At 36.5% G+C, this 24,337-nt stretch overlaps 1 protein-coding gene across 5 annotated transcripts in view; it reads right to left on the bottom strand.

The window, feature by feature from the left end:
- Positions 1-24,337, bottom strand: part of TTC29 (tetratricopeptide repeat domain 29) — a 381,566-nt gene that overhangs the window by 51,797 nt on the left and 305,432 nt on the right. For all 5 annotated transcript variants that reach the window (XM_027692737.1, XM_027692736.1, XM_027692739.1 and 2 more), the window contains 2 exons: positions 20,356-20,441; positions 5,121-5,212 (listed from right to left, as the gene is read on the bottom strand). In XM_027692737.1, the coding sequence (XP_027548538.1) occupies positions 5,121-5,212; positions 20,356-20,441 (178 nt within the window). The remainder of the gene's footprint in view (positions 1-5,120; positions 5,213-20,355; positions 20,442-24,337) is intronic.

Here is a 24,337-nt window from a genome sequence, read left to right as displayed (position 1 = left end):
TTTTTTCAGTAAGACCTTTTGTGCTGCTGTCATTCAGAGCTGCCATTTCATGCTCTAGAACCCTGGTGGTGCAGCAGCAGCTCCATAACAGCGCTGTCTCTCAGTTCTGGGGGTGGCAGCCTTTCCCTGAGTGTAATACTGCACTTTGGCTGGGTGCATCAAAGGTTGCCAGGGTCACACAGGCAAACCTATAAACTATGGATTGCAGGTGCCACCCCCAAATCCCAGTGAGATTAGAGCAACCTGAGGTCACAGCTGAATCTAAGCCGAAAATTGGCTAATGTACTTTGACAATAACATTTGCAGATTTCCCTTTTTTTAATAAAGCCACTCATATTAACAATATAAGACCTCAGCAGTGTGACTGCAAGATATAAGATGGACATCTGTGTTTGCTTGTGAGTAAGGCACTGTGCTCTTTTCCCTTTAAGGCTGAAGTGTTACTCCAGCTGACCTCAATATTAGCCATGAACTTGAGTCACTAATGTTGGAGCGTAGCATGCTAAATGTCAAGGCACCAAGCAAGACAGAAAATCCAGTCTTAATTAAGAAATGCACAGAAACAGAAGTTTCTGTAAGTGATAAAGAGTTGTGACTTATTTTCTCACCATTTTAAACCACTTTCAAGTAATATTCCTGCAGCAAATGACTGCCTGGCATTTACTTACATTACAGTTTTTATTATAAACTATATTAGGAAAACGTGCTTTCAAAGTCTGGCAGAAGTCTGCAATTCCCTGTTTTATGCTATCAGAGTAATTATAAGGGGTAGAGCCTGCCACAAAACAGGAAATACAGCAAAGCTTAGCTGCAAATTTACAATATTGCAGTGACTATCTGTATGTGACTAAGATGGGCGAGACTGCTACAAAAAGATGCTAAAACATTGCAAAGTAACATTCTTGAAATGTTCAAGTATATGCTACTGTAAAGCCTAGTTGTCAATAAGCAGATTTGGATTTACTAAATTTTCCTAATTTAAGTATTTTAATACCATGAGAATACAAAAAAACCTGGACTGTAAACATTTGCCAAATGTCAAAAGGCTTCTAAATTTTAGAATTAGAAACACATATTTTTTAATCTTTTTTTTTTCCTAAGAAGAGAAAATCAAATGTTTCCCTGCAGAAATACAGAATATGATTTATATAAGTTAAAGGACAAGGTTAAAGTGTTAGACAAATATTAATTCCAGTTTTTCTAGTTTTCTATATGCAGTGCACAGGTGCAACTTGAAGAGCATATTATATGGTATAATCATTAAATCCATTCAACCAGACCTTTGAGAGTTAAAAACATATATTCTGAGGAAAAGGACTCCTTGGTCCAAGGAATGAGAATGAAACAGTGCAGAATATTTGTGTATCAAGGTGATTCCAGTTTCCAATTGGGAAAACAGGACTGTTAACACCCACATCCCCTGACAACTGTCCAATTATGTATATCACACTTGGCCTACTGTTTGCAGTAGAAGTAATCAATAAAGGATGTGGTTGAGTGAACACAGATTTTGGTTGAACCAATGCATGAAAACTTAATCATTTACTCAGAGTGGAGAAATCAAATAGAGCAGAGATGAAACAGCCACTAAGGGGTTTGTTGATTGTGCCACCAAGTTTGTGGGCTAGAGGCTGAAAGTAATAAAGCAAATGGAATCAGTGACAGGAGAAAATGTAAAAAGGTTTTCTTAATTTCATGAATTAATAGAAATGTTTTGATGTATTTTTGGCCATTTTTTATATTTCACATAAAAACCTATGCTCCACATATAGAAAATATGAAAATTGCTAGGGCACATAACCTCTTTCAGGAAAACAGAAACCAATTTGATACATATCAGAAAGGTATTTCTCACTGTTAGAACTTCACTTATGCCAGCCAGCAATTGGTTGGTACAGTTTGACAATTTTTCAAAGGAAGTACTTCCAAGAGCGCTGTAGCTTGAGATATTTCAAGTATGCTAGAAGGATTACTGAAACACTTTATCCTGCACAGGATCTGATAACATGATAAACAGGTCTTTCCTACTCAAAGGGCTAATACTTTATAGTTCCTTCGAAAATCTACATGTTATTTTATACAGCCATATACTTTCTATCTCCTTAGACATCACCTTCCTAAATGCATAAAATGTAATTTCCTAAAGATATAGTCATTCATGATCCCACAGAACAGTTATGATGACTTCAGCAGAAGAGATTACACATCTACAGCAACTCATTTTCCAGTTTCATGCTAAAATGCCCTATGAGATTTTTACCCCTATTAGACTTTTATGAAAATATGCACCTTTTATAGGATTGCTCATGTGATGGAATTGGATGTATAAATCATGTGTCCACAAGAAGTCATTACCATGGTGGACACTGGCAGAATAAGTCAAGAACATGATGCTATTATGTCAGATTTTTTTCCCTGGAAAATGACATGCCTAAATGCACATGATAGAGATTTTCAGTTTCCTGTGGTCTCTGGAAACATCTGTAGCAAAGATTTCACAAAATATTCCAAAGCCACAGACAGATTCTGAGCCATTCAGGAGGGCTCAGTCACTTTCTCCAACCTGTCACAAGGAAATCAGTGCAAATTCTCATAGACGTTATGGCTATAACACATTATTTTTGTGAAATGGCCATATTTTCTTTGTAAAGACATTATCCATAAAATTTAAAATTAGTTGCACAGGTCTAGCCTAGATCAGGTAAAAACACAAGTAAAGAAAAAGTGAACTGAATATGGAGATTCAGTGAGCCACAGTGACAGAATAAATTAATGCATTTATCCAATATGTGCTATGTCCAGCTCTGGAGTTCTTAGCACAGGATGGATATGGACCTGTTGAGTGGGTGCAGAGTAAGCCACAAAGATGATCAGAGGACTGGAGCACCTCTCCTATGAGGACAGGATGAGAGAGTTGGGGTTGTTCACTCTGGAGAAGTCTCTGTGGAGACCTTACGGTATCTAAAGTGAGCTTATAATAAAGACAGGGGCAAATTGTTTAGCAGGGCCTGTTGCAATAGGACAAAGGGTAATGGTTTGAAGGAGGTTTGATTTAGATTAGATATAAGGGAGAAATATTTTACAACGAGAGTGGTAAAACATGGCAACAGGTTGCCCAGAGAGGTGGTAGGTGCCCCATTCCTGGAAACATTCAAGGCCAGGCAGGATGGGGCTTTGAACAACCTGTTCTAGTTGAAGATGTCTCTACTTATTGCAGGGGGGCTGGACTAGATGACCTTTGAAGATTCCTTCCAACCCAAACTATTTTATGACTCTATCAGTCTATCATTCTATGATTCAAAGCTGTTCAGACTCTTCTACACACAAGTTTCTCAAATAACTGAAAGTTGCTGAGAATCATCATGGCATTTTACAAGGTTGAGTAGTTAATGCCTATCATATACCTAAAGCTCTTCAAAGCAAGTACATATATAAGGTGTTTGATTTGGTAAATGTTCTCATGGCACAACTACCAGATGTGTTTTACAAAAATATGACTGCCATTTTCCAGAGAAAGGGTTTATGTTTGGGTCTTCACCTATGCAATAGATTAGCAGTTAAATCCCTGATCCTATATGTGAAATTGAGTTCCTCCTTCACTTGAATCAATCAGAATGTTCCTCTTCTAGGAGAATGCCTTAAATACTAAACTGGGGAGTCTTATTGCTCCTAGTATTCCCTCTCATTGCTCCTCACCTACTGTTTTCCCTCTTTTTCAAATTACAAACTGGAAAGCAGTGAGACTGTCCATTCCTGGGTAGCTAAAGAATGTTGCCATTAAGTGTGGAGTACAGATTTGATGCAGCAGAAGATCACTAGTCATTCGTTTTTAAGATAAGGATTTGGATTGGCATGGTCTATCGGATGAAGGATTTAGCAAACTGACTTCAGAAGGATCATCAGATCTGTAAGTTCTGAGTAAATAAATGTATATGCCCTCATTCCAGAATGCCTAAATCACACAGGGAGGAAATTAATATACATGGTTTACTAGGAGTGTTCTCTTGACTATCTTAACCCACCCTCCACCCAGACTGATGCTTTCTGTGAATACAAGGAGTCCATGAATGCTACTGAGAGCTCAGACAATGCTGTACTCATTGCAAAGCCACTCTTTGTAACAGCGGGTTTTCAGTTAGGCTTAAGACGGCGTTGAAACCTAGTTTTGACCTGGTATTCTTAGTCTGTTCTGTGTCTCTTTGAGTATCTTATCCCACATCCTTATTTAGGATGCTCAGAATACGAGTAGCCACGAATTATGTATCAGAGAGCTGAAAACAACTGTGGCTGTGGCTGGTCCCTATATGCTCTGAAAGGCCAAGAGACAAGGGGTCCAACTCAAAGAGGAGAATTTGCTCTGCACACCGAAACAAACCTGGTGAGAAGTCCTTCTCCACAAACAATTTGCCAACCTCTATCATGCATCATATGCACTGAAGTCCCCAAACATAGGATGAATCAAGAAATAGCTGCAACCTTCATTTTAGTCTCTTTTTTCCCTGACTTCATATGATAATTGCATTACACAACTTCATGTCGAAATCATTTGTGTCAGAAGTTGAAGTAGTTTCAAACTAATTCACCTGGAAGAAGATTTTAATGCCAGATGCTGAAACAAAAATATTGAACATGAGCATCGTATTTGCAACAAATGCAGTTACACATGCACAAACCAGAAATGTCTCCACAGAAGAAGTCAGTGCAATAAATGGAAACTTACAGTTCAGAACATATTACACTGAGTCACCTACTGAAGCTGGATACATTCTTCAACTTTTCCTGTCTTTATAAACCTGGAAAATAGGCTTGCATTTCTATTTTCAGTAAGGTCTCTCCTAAACTTGTGGGGGAAAAAAAAACCCCAACAACTTAAAAAGCCCCAAAATGTGGAATAAAAAGGACATGTTATAGTTTACAGGTAAAGAAAAGCTAGCACCACACACTTCAAAAAATGTGTACCAGTTTAAAATTACTTTCGATGAAATGGTCACTTACCGCAAGAAGGGCACTGCTTAAAATTTAAGCAGTCAGTAATGGGAAGCGACAGACCTCTAACAATTTAAGTCTTTCACAGTTGAATGAATCTGCACTGACAGTCAGACAAGGATGTGCTAACCTACCTTGCCAGGATCTTGGTTGCAGCTGCATATGCTCTGCCCAGGCCAGCAGAATCACGAAGTGCTGTGAATATTGCTAAAGAGGTGTTCAAAATCTGTGAAACAGGAAAATAAGACCCAGAAAATACCATGATAAGAATTTCCACTTTTTTTCTTTTCCCACCCCCCCAGTCTCTCTGTCCATATGGAACACAAAATTAAAGCTTTTCCCCTTCTACAACTGTTCTCTAAGTTCTCTAACTGTTCTCATAATGGGACTAGGGTTTTGATCATTACTTATAGTTGTTTGAAACCACTCAATAATTACAAATCAGAAAAATGCAACTTGCATTTCATTTAAATCTCCGTATTTTGGCAATTTGCAAAAATCAAAGAGGTACCTGTTTTGCAATATAAATTTCCCTATCCATAATTTAAACTAATTTAAGAGCCCGTGCTTTTATGAGTTTCTGATAATATCTTAAGAATGGTATCCTTTGCACTCACAGTGTTTTAGAACGATATGCTGAAATACAACTTAGTATTTTTTTTCTTTCTTTAATCTCCCACAAGTTAGCTTAGTACAATTCAGATGCCCAAAAACTGAGTTATAGGTTATACATTTAATCTATGTGGGCCTAAAGTACTTTAGATAACACTGTTATTTTTCTGAGTAATTATTCACACACAAGCAGTTGGCTAACATTAGTTTGGAATGTACTCTATTATTATGAACCTTCCTATAACTAAAGGCTTACAGCTGCTGCACAAAAACATACGATCTTAATTCAATTTAACACTGACATCACCTGAATTGCAGAAATTCTTTTCTCATCCATTTTTTTTCAATAGTGATGACAGGAGAGTGCATATAAAATTAAATCTTATTCTTTCCCCCCTCCTCTCTGTTGCTTGACCCAATCTATTACACACATGAGAAAACAGGAAATCTCCAAAGACTCTCTATGGAAATCCTTTTTGCACATTTCCAAGAAAGGAGTAGTGAATGTCATTTACCAACTCTGAAGGGGGATGGGAGATGCCCAGGGAGATATGACAGTATCCTGCATGCCCCAAGATGCCTATTTATACTGAGGTAAAGATAGGGCATTTTCTATTAAGATTGCATCCCTTGTCACTGGCAAAATGCATGGTTCAAAAGAAGACAACCTGTGTGTGCTAATGCTAGAGATGTCACTATTTCTATCATTATTTCCCACTACTCAGATTTCCTAGTTCTTGAAAGAGTTTTACTACATGCAGGAGTATCCCCGGACATGGCTCTTATTTTTTAGCTATATAAGCCCTGTGTGGACAAAAAGTAGGACTTATTAACGTGCACTGTCCTATTTATCATCCTTCAAGTACTTTCTTATCAGTTGTGTTCTCATGTACATCAGCATTGCATCCTATACTTGAAGGTCATTGCCAATTGAGTTATCAATGCATCAGATATGACAAAAAGAGTGCAAAAGGCACCTCAGTTAGGAAATTGTCACATCAGCTCAGAACTCACCCTAAACTGAATGCACACTTAACGTTGTCAGGGCCTACAGTGCATCCTTCTAATAACCCAGGATGGTAACAAAAATGCACACAAGTGTTCAAAAAAAAAGTTCTTAGTATTGCATTTGACTCAAGGGACCTACAACACTTGTTGTAATAATTGTGCTCATATTAGAAAACCTGCCATAAGAGTGTCAAGAGGTCTCAAAAATGTTATGTACTGGACTGAAATCATAACTAGTTTAAACTGGCCTCTACAATATTAACTAGGACACAGGTCCTCTAGTCATTGCTATCTAGCACAGAAAGGTTACTTAGGCACCTAAGGCTTCAGTTACTGTACATTTTGTTTCTGTCAAAGATATCACAAAGCCTAAAAAGTACAGATAAAACCAAGGAAAAACCATACACAGAGTAGCTGAAGTAAAAAGTTGGTTCACTGCGTCTCTGCAACAGCTGCGAGAAAGAAGTAAATAAATAAAGCCACTCATTCATATTGTGAGAAGTGCTCATTTTGGTCCCAGGTTACTACTACTGTACACAAATCAGATATTTCATTCTAAACAATGATAATAATACTTAAAACATTTACATAAAAGGGAGGAAAACTTGATAAATTACACTAGAAAGTGTACTCTTTGTGTCTGTATTTCAAATTACTTGTCCAGCTTCAGAAAATATGTAGGGACACAGAAAGGGACACATGCTTGATGGAAAGGAGCTGTGCAGTGCCCCTGTATGCTACAATTGCCCAGTATCCATTTATGTGTAGGAAGTAAAGACAGGTTCCTCAGCTATGGTGCATACCTGATCTTCAATATTCAGGATACAAAAAAAAAAAGAGATAGAGCAGGATAAAATGCTGGGTTAACATACAAGCATTAGAGGATTTCACCCAAAGTCTCTTGCAATTAGAGCACACTTTTCATTTTCATTTAAAATGAAAAACTACAAAGCTTGCATTCTGCCAAATCAAGTAGAATTGAGAGAGAAGCTGCCAGAATCTGTAAACTGCCTGAAAACAATGAATGGGAAAGAAAATTTCCCTGTTTATTTTTATGGGACCCAAACAACCAGTCCATCTAACACAGTTGATATAATTTGGATCTAATGGAATTTATAGTTTTCCAGTGAAAGTTTTCCTACCTTTAGACAGAAGCGTAGCCAGAAATGGGTATTTTATATATATATTTTTTGGCCAGTCTGTACAGAGGATGGTGACATCCAAGAAAGAGGTGGAACATGTTAATACATAAGAATCTATACCTGTAATGTACACTAAAAACAGTGAGTTTGGGTATTGCACAAATTTAGCTGAATTTCCTTCTCAAAAGTTAGACAAAGTTTTCAGAGATTTAGAGTTACTGAAGGGTCATAAGGTCTTTTTTTTCTTTATATTTTATATTTTTATATTTTTTATATTTTCTTTATATTTGTTGTTTTGTTTTTTTTTAGAATTAACTATGTACAAAGAGTTCTGAGGAAGGAAGCTGTTACAATATATTTATCCTGATCACACATATAACATTATTATAAAATTTCTATTTCAAAGAGAGTTTGATACTCCTAGCAACTAGTGGGAAAAAATTATTGTATAACAAGTTGAACAGGTTAGAATAATGTACAGTTCTTTCTACCTCTATATAAAAACTGCACTGATTATGGTCATGGATTAGTTTTTGGCTCTATGTGACCAACCACACTGATTATCTCAAACTTTTGACTTCTGAGGGTCTGCAGTGGAAATACTAGTTTACAAAAACCAAATAAAATGAAAATCAAAGTCTAATACAAAAATGAGCAGTGGGTTCCGATCACTTTTTCTCATCCATGCAGGAGGTGGAAAGGTGGCAGGGTGAAGACTTCAGCTTTGTGTTCTGTGTAATAGTCAACTGTCTCCCACGTGCCATCCACTGTTACTTTGGGGTATGTAGGGAAAAAAAAGACAAAATAAAAAAAGGAAAAAGTTGCCTTTATGGCTCAAAAATAGAAATTAAAAAAAAATAGAATCCATTGTACAATTTCCCTGGTTTTCTTGCTTAGCACTAAAAGGTGGAGGCACATGCACCTGGGAGGAGGAGAGCTACTGTGGGAGCATCCATTCATAAAAAACACCTCCCTTCTTGGGTGTATGTAAGACTGTTGTGTCTACAATTAGTTACAGTGTAAAAACAAAATAATGAGCTCTGCTTAAATCCTCAAACTAGAGCCTATTTATGGTATAGCTCTTGCACTAATTCTCTAGCTAGTGGTGAATTTCATATTTACCTCCTCTGCCAAGAAAAATATTAGTCAGATCTCAGGCCCAGATCTACTTCTCAGTCATCTCAGCATTATGCCAGTGTGACTCTCCTGGGGTTATTCCATTAATATAAAACAGATACATCACGTCCTCCCCCAAGGCCCCCCCAACCCCAAAATCCCACCCTTTATTTTTTATTGTTGTCACACCTGTACTTCTTTTATATGTACATAAAAACATGCACACATCTCATTAGTATACACTGAGGACTCAGATAATAGGACAGAGGTTGTGCTAAACATTCATACATCTGGGGATAATGGACAAAACAGTAAAATCAAAAGTATGAATTTATGTTGAATAAAGAATGTCTATCCAACTCAAGATTAATGCTACTACTACTGTTTTGGTAAAATATATTACTCTGCCAAAAGCACAATGAGATAATATCGATTTATAATACTGTAACCTTAAAAAGCACAAAAACATAGATTTGCTCTCAGCTTTACACTTGATATTGTTGTCAAACTTTATTGGAAATACCTTTATTTTGATTTCTGAAAATCTAGCTGTGCTGAGCCATTTCACAGCTGGTGAGCAGTAAAGATGCTTCTGCCTCATTTACAGATCTTGAACATGAATCAGACAATCAGCAGGAACATTAGTCAAAGAGATCACCAGCTAATGATTTCTGACAGGCGCTGCAGACACAGGCCAAGGCCCAGCCTGGCTCGCAGCATCTGACAGTATTTTTCTGAAGCCAACAATAGGAGTTGCAAGACAGACAATGCAATGAAGTGAGACTGCTGGCCTCATACCACTTAGTACCTCTTAAATACTTTAAGAAAAAAAACAAATAGTTCTGATGGTCTCTAAATAATCACTTTGATGCAGCCCAGTGACAATAAAAGACAACAGAACTGTATGCATAGGCATTCTGCAGTTCAGTGAACTCTGCCCAGTAGCTCCATAAGAAATGCATATTTAGAAATTACTAAAAATTTCAGTGTTTATAACCATAACGTGAGTGGTTACATGCCTGTGGCCATGCTGAGTAAGAAAAGTTTCACAACAGAAACCCAGATGTATTCTTATTTTGGCCAGAACAGTGTGGGAGAGGTTGGACAGCAATAAGAAAACTGTATTGTTTCATTGATCAAAATGAGCAGAGCTCACTGATCCCAGGAAAATCATGCATCAATACCATCTGAATGGCAGGACACACCTTGTTAAATGCTAAATGTACTCAGGTATAGTGAGCATCCAGGGTAGAAGCAATACAGCATTCTGTCTAGAACCACACAGTTAAGGGATACAGAGATTGGGTGCCCCACTGGGGAAAGAGGGAGCAGTCCCTGATTTTCCAGAACTCTTAGTTCCCCCTCTTTTCCCACAACCGAAATTCACCAACTCAAATTCTGTGAATATTAACTCTTTGCCCTTAGCCCCATCCAATTACACTGGACTGTTTGCTTTTGATAAATAAAAAAATAATAAATTTTTTGATAAAAAAATTAATCAGAAATGCACAAACATTGTCATTCTTCCTACAGAGACAGAAGGACTTTTTCTGGAATTAGCCAAACTGGTCTGTTCCAGAACTCTATTCCAGGGACTTTATTGTGGGTATTTTGATAACGCATACCATAAGCACACATCTTGGAGCAAGGGAATCAGGGACAGGGGAGGGAAGTAGAAGAATCCACCCAGAAGTCTGTCCAAGTCAAACGACAAAGTGGAACACCCTGGTTCAAGACTTTCCACAGGTTCTTACTCGGACATCACTGAGGTGCTGCCTGGTTCACACTCTCCCTGTGGGTAACTGCTGTATCCTCCCTCCCCTGATATACTTGGCTATCAAGTGCAATGTTTACCTTTATGCTCTGTAAATGCACAGCAATATATGCTTCAGGTTACTTGTGGCTGCATCTCTTTGAGGGATTAAAGGAGGGAAGACAAACATTTCACTCATTTCTTAACAGTCTATCAAAGTAAGACCTTAGGGCTTTTTGCCTGTATTAAGTCTTACTTGTATTCTTCACGTAATATTCAGAGTATGTACGTTTTACTTTGATTCTGAGTGGATGATATGTAAATACAAGTAACTAATTGAAAAAGTTCCTTTCCCCAGAGTAATTTCAAACTTCTGTTGGCTTCCACAAGGTCAGGAGTTCACCCCGTATGCTTCATTTTGCTGCACGGGAAACTTAAATGAGATGAAATGTACAGATGATTGAATAAACATTAACTTGTGTTCCCATCCTTCTTATTTATTCTGTATTAGTTTCTGTATTACTGTCCTTAATTCTGACCTTCTGTGCCACTAATAATTGTAATAATTCTGACTGTCTACACCAACAACTTTGAAAGAATGAAGTCATCATTTCTTTATTTCCTATACCTTATAAAGGGTTTTATTAAAATAAATAAAAATTTTTTAAAAAATCATCCAGCTTCTTCAGAGCAAAAACCTATGCAAACATCAAATGCAGGTATTTTAGTTTGTTATTATTGTACAATTTGAAATCTTTACCGCAAAAGACATTGCCCTAGAAAAGGTTGTTGTAATCTTTATTTAGGATGGGAATGTAATGTTTTCCAAACCAGCCACTGTTGACATATTTCTTCAAAATAAAGCATGGCTTAGCAGTCTGGAGTGAAGAAGCTTCATCTGTTACCCTTTAACAGCCATACAGGAGGAAAAAACAGTTTATGTATCCTTTCCATCCTGACAGATGTGACAATAGCTGGAAACACTGTGCCTGCCAAGAGCTTTTATCAAGTATGTTATAACAACTAGTAATAAGTGTAAATAATAAATGGCTACGATCTTATGGGAAACGGTGGCAATACTAAACAATTTTTGGTGCTTGCTGATGGGAGTCTGCTAGTCTTGGAATTCCCTGGCTTCCCAGTAGAGTTTTGGCCTGACAATAAACAACAGTTTAATACTTTATCTAATCCCAGCCAGGAGGTAAGTTCAACAGCAAGCTTTTGCAGATGTTCACATCCAATAATCTATTCATAATTGATGAAACAGGGAGGTCAGATGTAATGGTTGCTACTATTCCAGCAACAAATAAATGGTTATTGACAAAACAAGGCAGTGTGGCGCTGAGTGCTGAGCAGTGACAAGCATGAAACAGTGCTGAGACAGAAGTAGTGATGTGAATACAGCCCTTCATCCTGAGAATTCCTCAATGTGATGTGTGGCACGAGGGCCACTCTGACACATAAGCAGATGGAGGTGACTTGTAAAGGAAAAATGAGATTCTGCAAGTACATAAGAGACAAAGGCAGAGCCGGAGAAAGGAACGAGGAGAAAGGGGTGGAGAAGATTGGAAATTTGGGTAAGTGCAATAATATGAATCGTTCAGAAATGTTTTTGTATAGCAGCACTGTGATCCAGATGTCTGGACTGCTTTTATCAGATTGTTGTGTCTACATGAATGTACCTGGCTGTCAGATCACTGTAGCCTGCTAAGACATTAATATCATGCTATATGTATGTGCATGCTTAAATGCCCATTACTTCTTAGACAAAGCACCTATAAATATTCTTTTTCATCCTCATTAATATCTTTAGTCCAGTCTTGAACAGATATTTTTAACTACACAAAGTTTTCGTAGCTAAAAGCAAACAAACAAACTTTAAAAATTTGCATAACAAAATGTAAAAAGTGCAGAGATAAACTGGGAAAGTATAAAAACAATTTAAGTCAATTAAAAAACATCAGTTTTCTGCAAACCAATATGGAAGTTAAGGAAAAGTTCTCATTCAGCTGAAAACCTTATACTCTTTAAGTTTTAACCCACATAATGTAGTAAAAGGATTAATAGACTGTTCTTATTGACTGAATAAAACTTGAGTCATTTACATGCAAATAGACACTTGAAATCTTTTGCATCCATTTCACTGCTAAAAGATAGTATTTTTACTATGTTTACTGTGTAATATACTAGTATGAAAAACAGCAGAATGAAATGGTGGCCATTACTGCTATATTGTGTAGTCATAAAAAGATTTCAGACAGAAATATTTTAAATATTAATATTACTAAAATCATTTAAAGCACCAAGGAATGTGAAATCGATTTATTTAGAAGTACAATTTATTTCACACTTTGCTACCAATTCTTTTGATCAGCTCTGAAATAATACATAAGCTGAAAGCAAAACAGCAAAACAAATTGCTTCTAGCAAGGAGGCAGGAAGCTCTAGGTTTTACACTGGCACGCTTCAGTGTTTTAACTTCTCAGGTTATTTATCTATCAAAGGATGAATTTTAAAATCCTTAAGACCTAATGGCTGAATCAAGACCTATTCTCCAATCTAGCCATCGATGGTCCTGATCAAGCAAGGTTGTTACGCATTTGCTTACACCGGAATATATGAGTTGTCCCCCTGAAGTCAATGAGAATAACTGAATTGAAATTTAAACATATATTTAATAAGTGAATTGCTGTAGCTTGAACTATGCCAATTTGAGAAACCAATCCAATTTTAAAAGCCTTACTTTACAGAATATTTTTTTATAACCTGTTCATTAGAATTAACTATACAATGGAAAACAAAACCTCCCAGATTATGAATACATTTGCATTTAAGTACTGAATTTCCTGAATTTGTACAGCGTGGGTACAAATGTTTCATTTCTCAAAACACATTAAGAGTCTGATTTCCGTAAGCATATTATCTAACGGAATTAGAAAACTTCTCATACATTTTTTCAGCCATTTGCTACAGCCCTGGGTATAGTATGAGCAGTTTCCCTAAGGGATATACACTAATGGACTGACAGTACCTAAGATCTTGCACACCACTGTTTCTCAGATAACATAAGCTACAATCTTAGACATGCTGTAACTATCTCTTTCCCTCTATTATAAACAGCATTTAGGTGCTGAGGTTCAGGACACCTAAGCTAGAAATCCAGTATAGTCTAAAGTTCATACGGTAAATAACCTCTCTATCATACAGCTTTGTCTTTTTTATTTCTAGCCTGTGAGAATGAAATCAGTGGAAACTTCTATATTGGCAGGTATTTAAAAAGAAAAGAAAAAAGGAGGAAAAAAAGGAAAATAATGAAGCATATTTTATTAGCTACTCTAAAAAAGTTTCAACAGAGTACATAGAAAATGCCTAAATCACATCTTTTAATTGACAGAAGATAGTTATTGGAGTTTTAGAGACTTCAGTTGGGGTAAGTGGACTAATTGCGACCTTCTTTCCCACAAATCAGAGTGTATAGCTGTGTTCACAATCTGGCTCCTACCTTGCCTGGGAAAACATAAGGAAGAGCCATCTGCACTGACCATACCTGGCAGAGAACATGCAGGTTGTTCCATCTCAGCAACTTAATCAAAAAGTTGGGACCCGAGCAAAGGCTCCATGCCTTGGTGAAAACAGATGCAAAGATATTTTTATTCCCTTTTATTCCCTAAGGAATTTTTATGGCTTTGTCCTCAATGTTTCAACAAATTAGAGCTGAGCAAACCTCCAGTAAGGGACAATTACAATTTGCTTCTTTTGAGTTCAAACATAAGAGCTAGCAATAGTTTCATGGAAATGATTCAGAGTCATACAAGTAATTCTCTTGATCTTGGAATATCTGTTATTATGTAAATATACTTTTCCTGGTGCTACACTGCAGTCCCCTCCAGTTCTTTGCAAAGTCATATGGAAAGTATCTGTGCGTGCAAATGCGTGTGTAAGGCAATAATAAAACTTGTCATTTTGTAGCAGATATCCTGAGTCAAAATCTTACCAAAAAATAGAGTTTGAAGTTTGGGAAACCACATTTGATATGTTAAATAGCATGACTTCTAAATGCAGGATGTTTAATATATATATTTTAAGTGAGGCTGCATAAATCTTATAAATATATACAACCCCAGCAACTTTCGTACTGTTTCGGAATTAAAAACAAACAAAACAGTGTCCTCCAGGCATAGCCCCCAAAACTGGAGTTTTAAATGTTTTGTCATCAACTTGTATGCAGATTCCTGAGACCACCAGTGGTCAAATAATCCTAAATTATGAAAAGGTGCTAGAGATTTATCTCATGGATCGTGCAGTCAAACCTGCAACTCACTGCAGTTGTCTTACTCTTTCGGGATGTATGAATGAGTAAATTGAAAATTGTCATGGATGAGATGGAAATTCACCCATTTATGGTGTTTGGCAGCCATTCCTATGGAACATGAGACTCCTGAAGAGTAAGGTTAATATCAACAAGTTACCAGTGCATTTATTTTCATTGTTTCTTTGAGGAAACAAGAAAATGTGGTAATCTGATTTTTTTAATCAGGTAATAGATTGTTTATGTATTTAATATTTTTTGTTTCTCCTGCTCTATAATTTTTTTATAAATTGACTACTGTAATTCTGCAACAGTACTGCATTTAAGATATTCTTGTGGCACATTTATCTTGACAAAAATCCAGTTTACTAAGGGAATTTATTCTGATGCCATTAACAAGCAAAATACAATCTAAACCACGGACTCAAAAGGAAAACAATGCCATGTTTCAAGGCAAATGTAGTGGACACCATAACACCAAGGTACAAATTTGTGTGGTATACAGAAAAGTATTGAAGGAAAGCAGCATTACTGCATCTCAGGGCTACTCAGAAAATGGTTAAGATAGGAAAAACATTATTTAAATTAAACCAACAGAAGAAATTCTTACTTCACTAAGAGAATGTTAACTTTCGTATCCAAATAAAGACGTTAGATCTTTCTTTCACTTTAAGAATTAAGTTCTAAAGTAACATCAGAAAAATTAGTTGAATGATCAGACGTTCACCTCTTTCCTGAAGTTTCAGGTCTTCTTTATGATTCTCAATACAAATAATTTTTAGTTTCTTAATTCCTTCAGTATTTGAGTCAGTAGATTTTGTCAGGACAAAGTCCACTCCCAATACTAATTTTCTCACATAATTTTGTTTGTACTATCTTCAGCAATGTCTAGCAGCAGTGGGACACTTCAGAAACATGAAATTTAACCAGTTTCAGGATTGGTTCACACCTTTCTCTTTACATAATCCACTGTGAGTATTAACATCAATAAGAAGTGCCTACCTTCAAAGGTGACTCAGAGTTTTGTCTGGTTTTTCATTCCTCAGATATGAAAACCACTAAATTCCTACATGAATACAGTTTTAAGAACAATTTAAAAATCACTTCAATGAAAGTGAAGCCTCTAGGAGGGATGAGACCTTTTCCTAAACTGGTATGCCAAAATGTTTTTTCAAGTACATGATGCCATTTGCTAAGCTGAAAATGTTACACTTCTTTACTAATGGCTAAATATCACTTAGAGATGAATAAAGGACAAGCTGGCTGATTTAAAGAAAGAAGTTAGAAATAATTTCCATTGAATAGTATCTTTTAATGTGTATTGTGAGTCTCCATTTGAGCGGGGTTTTTTTTGTGGTAACAGTAATGAAAGCTTAAACCTAAACTCGGTGACAGTAAATCCAGACAGTAAACCTAAACCCAGACAGACACACTGACAAAAAAACATCTTGAAGTTCAGCCTTCTAGTAAAGCACTAGAATAGTAAGCAAACCTCACAGGAATGATGCTCATTCTTCTCAACCACCTTCCACAACGTTTGGAAGAAAAGAGGATAACAGTCACTCTACCTTTTGGAGTTCTTTTACTTGCTAAGCTCCTCCTTGATTCACCAAGCCCATACATATATACATACAGGCATAATCTATATAACTGGATATAATAGATACAATTAGATAAAATATACTGTACATACTAAGTTCAGAATACCTGCACCCCAGCTACACTTATATTCTCTCTAGCTGCATGAGTTGAGACAAAATTTCCAGTTGTTTTGACACAGAATTTTTCAGAAATTAAGTTTATGGCCATAAATCACCTCTGATTACTTTAATAGGGTCATTTTGAATGTGAAGATGTCTTTGTAAGTTCATAAATTTTCTTGATAATTTTGTGCCTGTGGCTTGTATATCGTAATTCTGACAATTCATGCAGATAGCATTATGTCATAAATTAGCACATTTAGTTTGGCATGAATCTCAGGTACTCATGAACACTGCCTCCATTGTTTAAATATGTAATATATATGACACACGGGATTCAATATCCAAAATAAAGGAATACTTAGAAAAAAACTAACACTTAGATGAAGAATGAGGGCTGGATTTTTCCTAATGATTTGGGATGCAATTCTAATTGGAAAAAAAAAAAACCATGGTACCCTACACTTTGAAGCATTCTTGAAAGCCCAGTCTAAAAAAAATACATTCCCACATCAAGCATTGCATTACAATACCTTCTGCAAGATTTCTAATGACACAGAAGCGTCTCACTTAATACCCAGCTTATATAATGAGTGTGAAGAAAAAACAAGAGTAACTTTTACTTTAAAATTAGCCTAGATGGAGAACTCTCCCTGACAAAATCTATAATGCTTAAGATAAAATCTATATAATGTGAACTATTAGTATTTTGTTGAAAAGCTATTAGGCTTGATTATAAACCAGATGATACGAAAAATATTATGAACATACCCCACTGCTATTGAACATAATTAGTTCTCAGGCTTTTAAACTTGCACACACTTATATTTTTACATCTGAGTGGCTCCACTGAAATCAATCATATATATCAAATAAAATTAAACTAATTTATACAGATTACACACCAAATCAAATCACGTTAGATTAAACACCAAGTGCCCAGAAAATAAAAAACCTCCTCTAACAAAACTAGCCCATTCGATACAAAGTGACTGCATATTTTTTTTCATAGAATAGGCTGCAGCTTAATCATTTCAACCTTTAATTACTGCATCAGATAATGACTATTTTGAACATATGCTTCTCCGCTCTGCTAGAAGACATGAATGAAAGAGAAACAAGTTCATATGCATTCTACTGAGTGTGCATGTTGGGGGAGGGAGCAGCAGGCTAAAGAGCAAAGGGAACCAAGTGGCAACAATTGGAGGAAATGGTGTCTGTAACAGCTGCTCCTTTCAGATTCCCCTAGAAGGAGACTGCCTGAGGTGGACCACAGCACAAAAGGATAAAGAAGATGAAAACTGATGCAAAGCAGGGAAATAACTGCTGAGACCCCTGAGTCTACACCCGAATAGTCCCAAGCTGTGTGGCAAGACCTCTTTAGCATGCTACAGAAGCTGGTGATGAACTACATATTACCATGAGGCAAACTGGCTCCAAGCAGTATTGTCTGCATGTTATGTGTAATGATAACCAGTGCTCCTCTGGGAACAGGATGCAATGATTTCATCTCCGTAAGCATCTGAGCTCCCCTTGGATACAGAGACCATTAAACTGAGAACAGAAGGGTAAATCTTAGGCAATGATTTCCAATTGGAGAGCGAAGACAACTTGTGCTCTACGCTACCATCAACCACTGCTACTTTACTGCTGTCTGTGTTGACCATAAGACAACAAGAAATAAAACTGTACCCCTTTTTCTAAATCCCATAGCACACAGTGGATTTTCTGAAGGAAAGTACTTGATAGGTTTCTTATGTAATATTATTGGAAATGCCATTATATCAGGAAATGCCACTATATTATTGACACAGAAAAGTATTGGTATTTTCCTTACTGTTAAAATAACATTTTATACTCTTAAAATAATGTATCATTTGTTTTGTACTACAGAGACCTTCTTGCTCTTTTAACATAATTGCACATTGCTTTCCTTAACTGTCTGGGGGGTTTGTAGGACTAAAAACAATAGGCACAACCTATTATTTATATATTTTAAATTAATAGTAGTAAGCAGTATATTACAAAATTCAAGGTTTCAGAAGCTCCCTTAAAAAAAAATTCCGCATACAACAAAAAGAAATAGAACTTCCAAATGATTGCTGTAACTTTTTGACAGGAGACATGGGGGAGCAATGAAGGGAAGGGAGTAGTAATAAAATACAGACACAATTGATCCTAAGGAAATAATGCCAGGACACCTAATATTTTTGACACTTTCAAGGGTAGTTTGATCCTTTGTATATCCAGGAGACTGTGCAGTCTTGTTCAATCATTAATTTCTCCTGTGATGGAGAGATCAAGCATGTATGCAGGCTTCTCTATTCAGCACATTTGCTTATCTTCATAATTCAAACAGTGTATTGTGACTCCCAGAAAATTAACAGAAAAGTTGTTCAGGCAAGAACGCCAACACACTTGTCAGTCAAAAAACAATGTCAGGTAAACTGCAGTACAAAAAATTCTAGTCTAGCCTATCATACTGTATTCCTGGGAGAGACAAAATATCATATTCTCATTGGTGTAACAACTATTAGATACAATTTTATAAAATTATACAGAGTTTTTAAATTTTGAAATATTTTGACATTCATCTACAGACTTTAATGGGAATGGATGTGAGAACAGGCTCCCACTTTCCAGAATTCAGTTGACTTATATAGAAGATAGGCCTATCAGCATGGAAGAATTATGCATAAAGATGGTCAATAACTTTTAGAAAAATCATATCACAAATGACAAAAAGCATGTAAAGGACATCTTGAGACAGAAATCTAGAACCCCTCCTACACTGCAGAGGCCATGCAAGTAATAGTGAAATGTATGCTGAACTCATTCTGTGACTTCTAGTGGTCTATTTCTGAAAAAAAAATAAACCATCGTAACAAATACCCACAATGAATGACCTCTATAAATCATGCTCACTAATAGAACACTGAGTCACTCTGCAGTTAAAGGAACAAATAGAAATAATAATTATCCAGCTGATTAATTGCAATAATCAAGGACAAAATATTCAAACAAATTAATTTTCCACAGAATATTTCTAAGAGGATCACGGAGGACTGTGACTTCTCTGATGACTGGCACAAACAAATCAAGTTGCTGTTTATCTTTCCTCTCACACTGAATCTATGAGGAATTAGAGAAACCCTCCTTCCAGACAAGAATTCCACGTGTAGAACTCTCATTGTCTTAGAATTGTTAAGGCTCAAGGGAAACAAGAGAACAGTAGTTTGAACTCAAGTATCAACAAAAGGTATTGCATCATCATTACAGCTTTTCATACCAAAAGCAATTCATACTTCTTCTAAATTCCTGATGTTCTGAAAAACTCAACATGTGAATTGATACATTTTTCATTGTTGCTCAGAAATACACTGTATCAAACTTATCTGCAAAAAAAAGGTGTTTTTACAAAACCCTAACTAAATAAAAACTGTTTTATATATGCATAGATACAGGAAAAGGAAAGCTAGTTACATATAAACTGAATCGCCAATTTATATTATTTCTACAGATCCAAGTATGAAAACCTGGACTCCATCAGTTCTGGAACTTACTGGAACCAGAAGTGCTTAAGCCACATGGATCCCTGCCTACAGAACTCGATATAAAAGGTCTGTGAGCCAAGTCTCTCCAAGTCTTTTCCACTCTCCAAGTGCCTAAGATGCCAAGGAGGCAGAGAAAGGCACTGAGAAAGCTAAAGCAACTTTAAAATAAACTTACTGATAATGCTGTCTGTTGTTCTCCAGAAAAATGATATGCCAAACTTAAGCAATATGCAGCTTCTCCTTCCATCTTCACATTACCTGCTAAAGAAAGGATTAAAGTTACAGTTACCAATGTAAGCTGAACTAAATGACATGAGTGCAGACAGTTCTTGCAGGTTCTTATATACTATACAGATGTTAAAATACTGTAGTGAATTTTTCCTTCTCCTTACCCCTGCCATTTATCTCTACCCAAAAATATCCAGTGGTAATTAAAAAGAGAGGCGATGGATTTGAACAAAGTTCAACAAGAAGGTTCAGCAAAGTCAGAGAAAATATCTTTCAATAATGAAGTAAAATCAAATTAACATGCTGTAATGTTCTCTGTCACTAAGTGTTTAATAATAGTCCTAGTGTTTTCACTTCAGAAAATCACTCAAAATAAAAAGTAGCTACAGATATGTAATACACCCTAATATATAAACACAGAATACATGTTGATCCATGCACTTTGCTAACGTGAACCTTAGTGAAACATCAAGAGAGAACCATTAGTAGACCAGTTTCATCTCTTTTGTTCTCATGGCTATTTTACAAGCTAATGTAGGCTAAAATAGCTAAAAAAATAGGTAAGTTATTCTTGCAAGCAGTAGTTATAGAAAATTCTGCACAGGCCGTTGCTAACTGAGGTACATCACACTTTTTCATGCCAGGTTTTGTTTCACTGATACTGATCTAACAAATTGCTTGCTGGTCTTTTTAGCTATTTTAGCCTCAATAGAAAAACATCAATTCAATACTGAAATAAATATGTGTTAATTATAGAAGTAGTTACTATATCACACTATATTCAGAAATTTCCCTCCAGAACATAAGTATCCATTTAAAAAACTTGTAGATAAAATTACATTAAAAAGAGCCAAAAATCTTTCTTTTGCTCAATATCAATCTACTTCATTGAACACATTGAACAGTGAAAAATCAACCTGAAGCATTACTGCATATCAGGGTAGTTTGTAAAATGCATAAATTAATATAGTTGCAATGAAAAGGGAGATTACCTGCTTACAATTGTCAGACTAATTATTTCTGTCCAAACACACAGAAGCCTACATCTAGTTCTGGAACTCCCTGACTGATAGCAATTGCTGAGGCCATAGCAGTGCTCTATCTGTAGCACTTAATAAGTTACTTAAAATTATTAAAAGCTTGTAAATCAAAAACCTCATTTTTTCCCACAATACTCAATATCCCTTAAAAGGCGTAATAAGGCCAAAGGGTACAAAAATGCAGTTTTACAAAAGAATAATGTTCAAAGTTGCTAGGGATGTAAAAAACTTTCTTCCTCGCTCAGGAACAGTTTGAGAGTCTGAAGTGGGTACTATCTAATTCTAATTCACAAAATACATAACCCCAGATGATGGTCCAGAAGGACAGAATGGACATTAGAGATGGCATCTCACACCCAGTATGGGTATGAGGACTGGAGAACTCCTCTGGAATGAGGACTGGAGAACTCCTCAGAAAGAAGTTCTAAAATTTAAAGAGAAAAACAGCAAGTATACTGTGCATAGTGATATTTAATACATGCCTTACAAACTATTGAAAATGATTGAGTTGAAGTAATGGCACTGGAACATCTGCCTGGTCAAAGTAAGTTGTGGAAGACATCAGATCCATTTTGACAATCTCTTAATTTCCAGCAGTTTTCCCTCGCAATAAGAAGTCGTTGATGGGAAATTTCATCAACAATTCTTACAGCTACTTGAGTAAATATTAGCAGCAGCAGTTTTACTCCAGCTGTGATTTAAGCATGTATTAGAGACAATAGCTACAGAAAAAGTTAAAAGCTTGTACTTGATCAACAGATGCAGCTGAAAGAAATGGAGAAGTTATTGGGTACATGTATCCTTCTTCAGCTGCTTGATTGTATTGGCATTCTCAGTATTCGGGTACATTCTCCCAAGAGAAAAGTTCTAAACAGGCAACTAACAAAACAGATCTACTAAAATGCACATAAACCAAAAATAGGTTATTTAGTGATTTAACTAAAAGAAAAAAACAGCCAAATACAATCATATAGTTCACAAATTAAACATTCAGTGTGGAAAGAATTGAATCCTTGCCCCCCAAGTCCTGTTCAGTTTATTTCCCCAAAATTACAACAGAAAAGCATTTGGATTTCAAATGGTGTTTTAAAATATTACCCTTCATGAGATAAGGCAAGATAAGAAATTTTGGTTCTTCAGAGTTACTGAAGTCAAAGACTATAGAATAAAATCCCCTGAAACAGAAATAATTTGCTAGCACTTTTAAAAATAATAAACAGCAAAATTCACACAGGATTAGATGCCCGAAAGCTTGTTCATTTTTTCCAAGAGTATCAACAGGCCTAATAAAGGTATTTCTTTTTATTTCTTTGTTTCATTGAATACATTTTATACTTTTCTGTGGAATGCTATGTTATACTATCTACCTGTATAGTCACATATTCATTTGTAGCAAAGCTTATTTTAAAATTTGGAAAATATTTTAAATTTTTTTGGCCCTTTTTGATATTTTAATTCTATCTATCCCAACTATTACTCAAAGACTCGGAAACAGATTAATGTTGGGCATACATTATTAAATTAAAAAAATGTATCTAATGTATCTGCTTATAAATATTGAATTAATATTATATATTAATTGTATGTGCAATTCACATGCAAAATATGCCCCTTAAGGAATACCATGAAAGGTTCTTGAATTGCTGTGAATTGAATGGAAAAAGGTTACTATTGGAAAACTGCTATCTTACTTCTGAGAAGCCCTCCAATAACCATCTAGGAAAATCATCCAGAAAAAGTAATTCTGTAGAAGTGGACCATTAACAGTATCTTTCGAGAAACAAGCATTATTAAGCTTCCCCCCAAAAAATCTGGAAAAATATGTGTGTTTTCATAAAGTCAACTGGCAAGATTTGCTTTCTTTTTTCCATTCCTCTCATATGTAAAAAAAAGCTCCAGAGCACAGTATTTCTAGCTGATCAGCATCTCACATTACATGTAGCATTCAAATGCTATTCTAATTCCCCCAATCCTAAACCTATCCACACAAAATGGGCAAAGCTTCATAGAGCCGTTTCTTAGAACAAGGCAGCAATCAGGAGTAGTCACCATGGATTTCAAATAGGAAATTTGTGCTTCACCAACCTGATGGCTTTCTATGATAAGATGAAAGGCTTGATGGATGAAGGTAAGAGTGGGTTTTTTTTTCTCAGTTTTAGCAAGGCTTCTGACACCATCTCCCATAACATCTTCATATGGGTTCTGATGAAGGATCACTTAGATAAACAGGGAGGTAAACCGAAAGTAGAGGAGCTACTGGCCTTCAACAGGGTGTAAGCAGCAGCATGAGGTCCAGTGGAAGGCCAGTCACTCAGTCACTAGTGGAGTACTCAGGGATCAATATTGGTACCAATACTGACTAGTATCTTCATTAATGATCTAGATTGGGGCGACCAAGTGCATCCTCAGCATGTTGCGGACAATACAAAACTGGGGAGGAAGGGTTGATCCAGAAGGCAGGTGGTTGTGCTGCCATTCAGAGGGACTTTGGCAGTCTTATGAAGGTCAGGAAAGGGAAATCCACAGTCCTGCACCTGGGGCAGGACGACCCCAGGCACCAGCTCAGGCTGTGAGCTGACTGGGTGGAAAGGACCTCAGCAGAGAAGGACATCACTTTCCGAGTGGACAGCGAGTCCATGAGGCAGCAATGCCCGTTCATGGCAGAACTGACCAATGGGATCCCAGGCTCCATCAGGCAGAGCATTTCAAGCAGGTTATGTAGGAGGTGATCCTTTGCCACTATTTAGCAAGGGTGTGCTGATCCCAGGAGTTCTGTGTCCCATTCTGGGCCCCCCAGAACAAGAGAGAGAGGGACATAGCGGAGTGAGTTTAGTAGCAAGGGGCTGCAGAGATGACTTAAGGGACTGGGAGCATCTCTCCTAGGAGGAG

This window comes from Neopelma chrysocephalum, unplaced genomic scaffold (assembly GCF_003984885.1).
Source record: "Neopelma chrysocephalum unplaced genomic scaffold, ASM398488v2 Primary Assembly neopelma1_88, whole genome shotgun sequence".
Classification (NCBI taxonomy): Eukaryota; Metazoa; Chordata; class Aves; order Passeriformes; family Pipridae; genus Neopelma; species Neopelma chrysocephalum.
The sequence above is the reverse complement of the archived record's forward strand: the minus strand, read 5'-3'. Positions and strand labels throughout refer to the sequence as shown.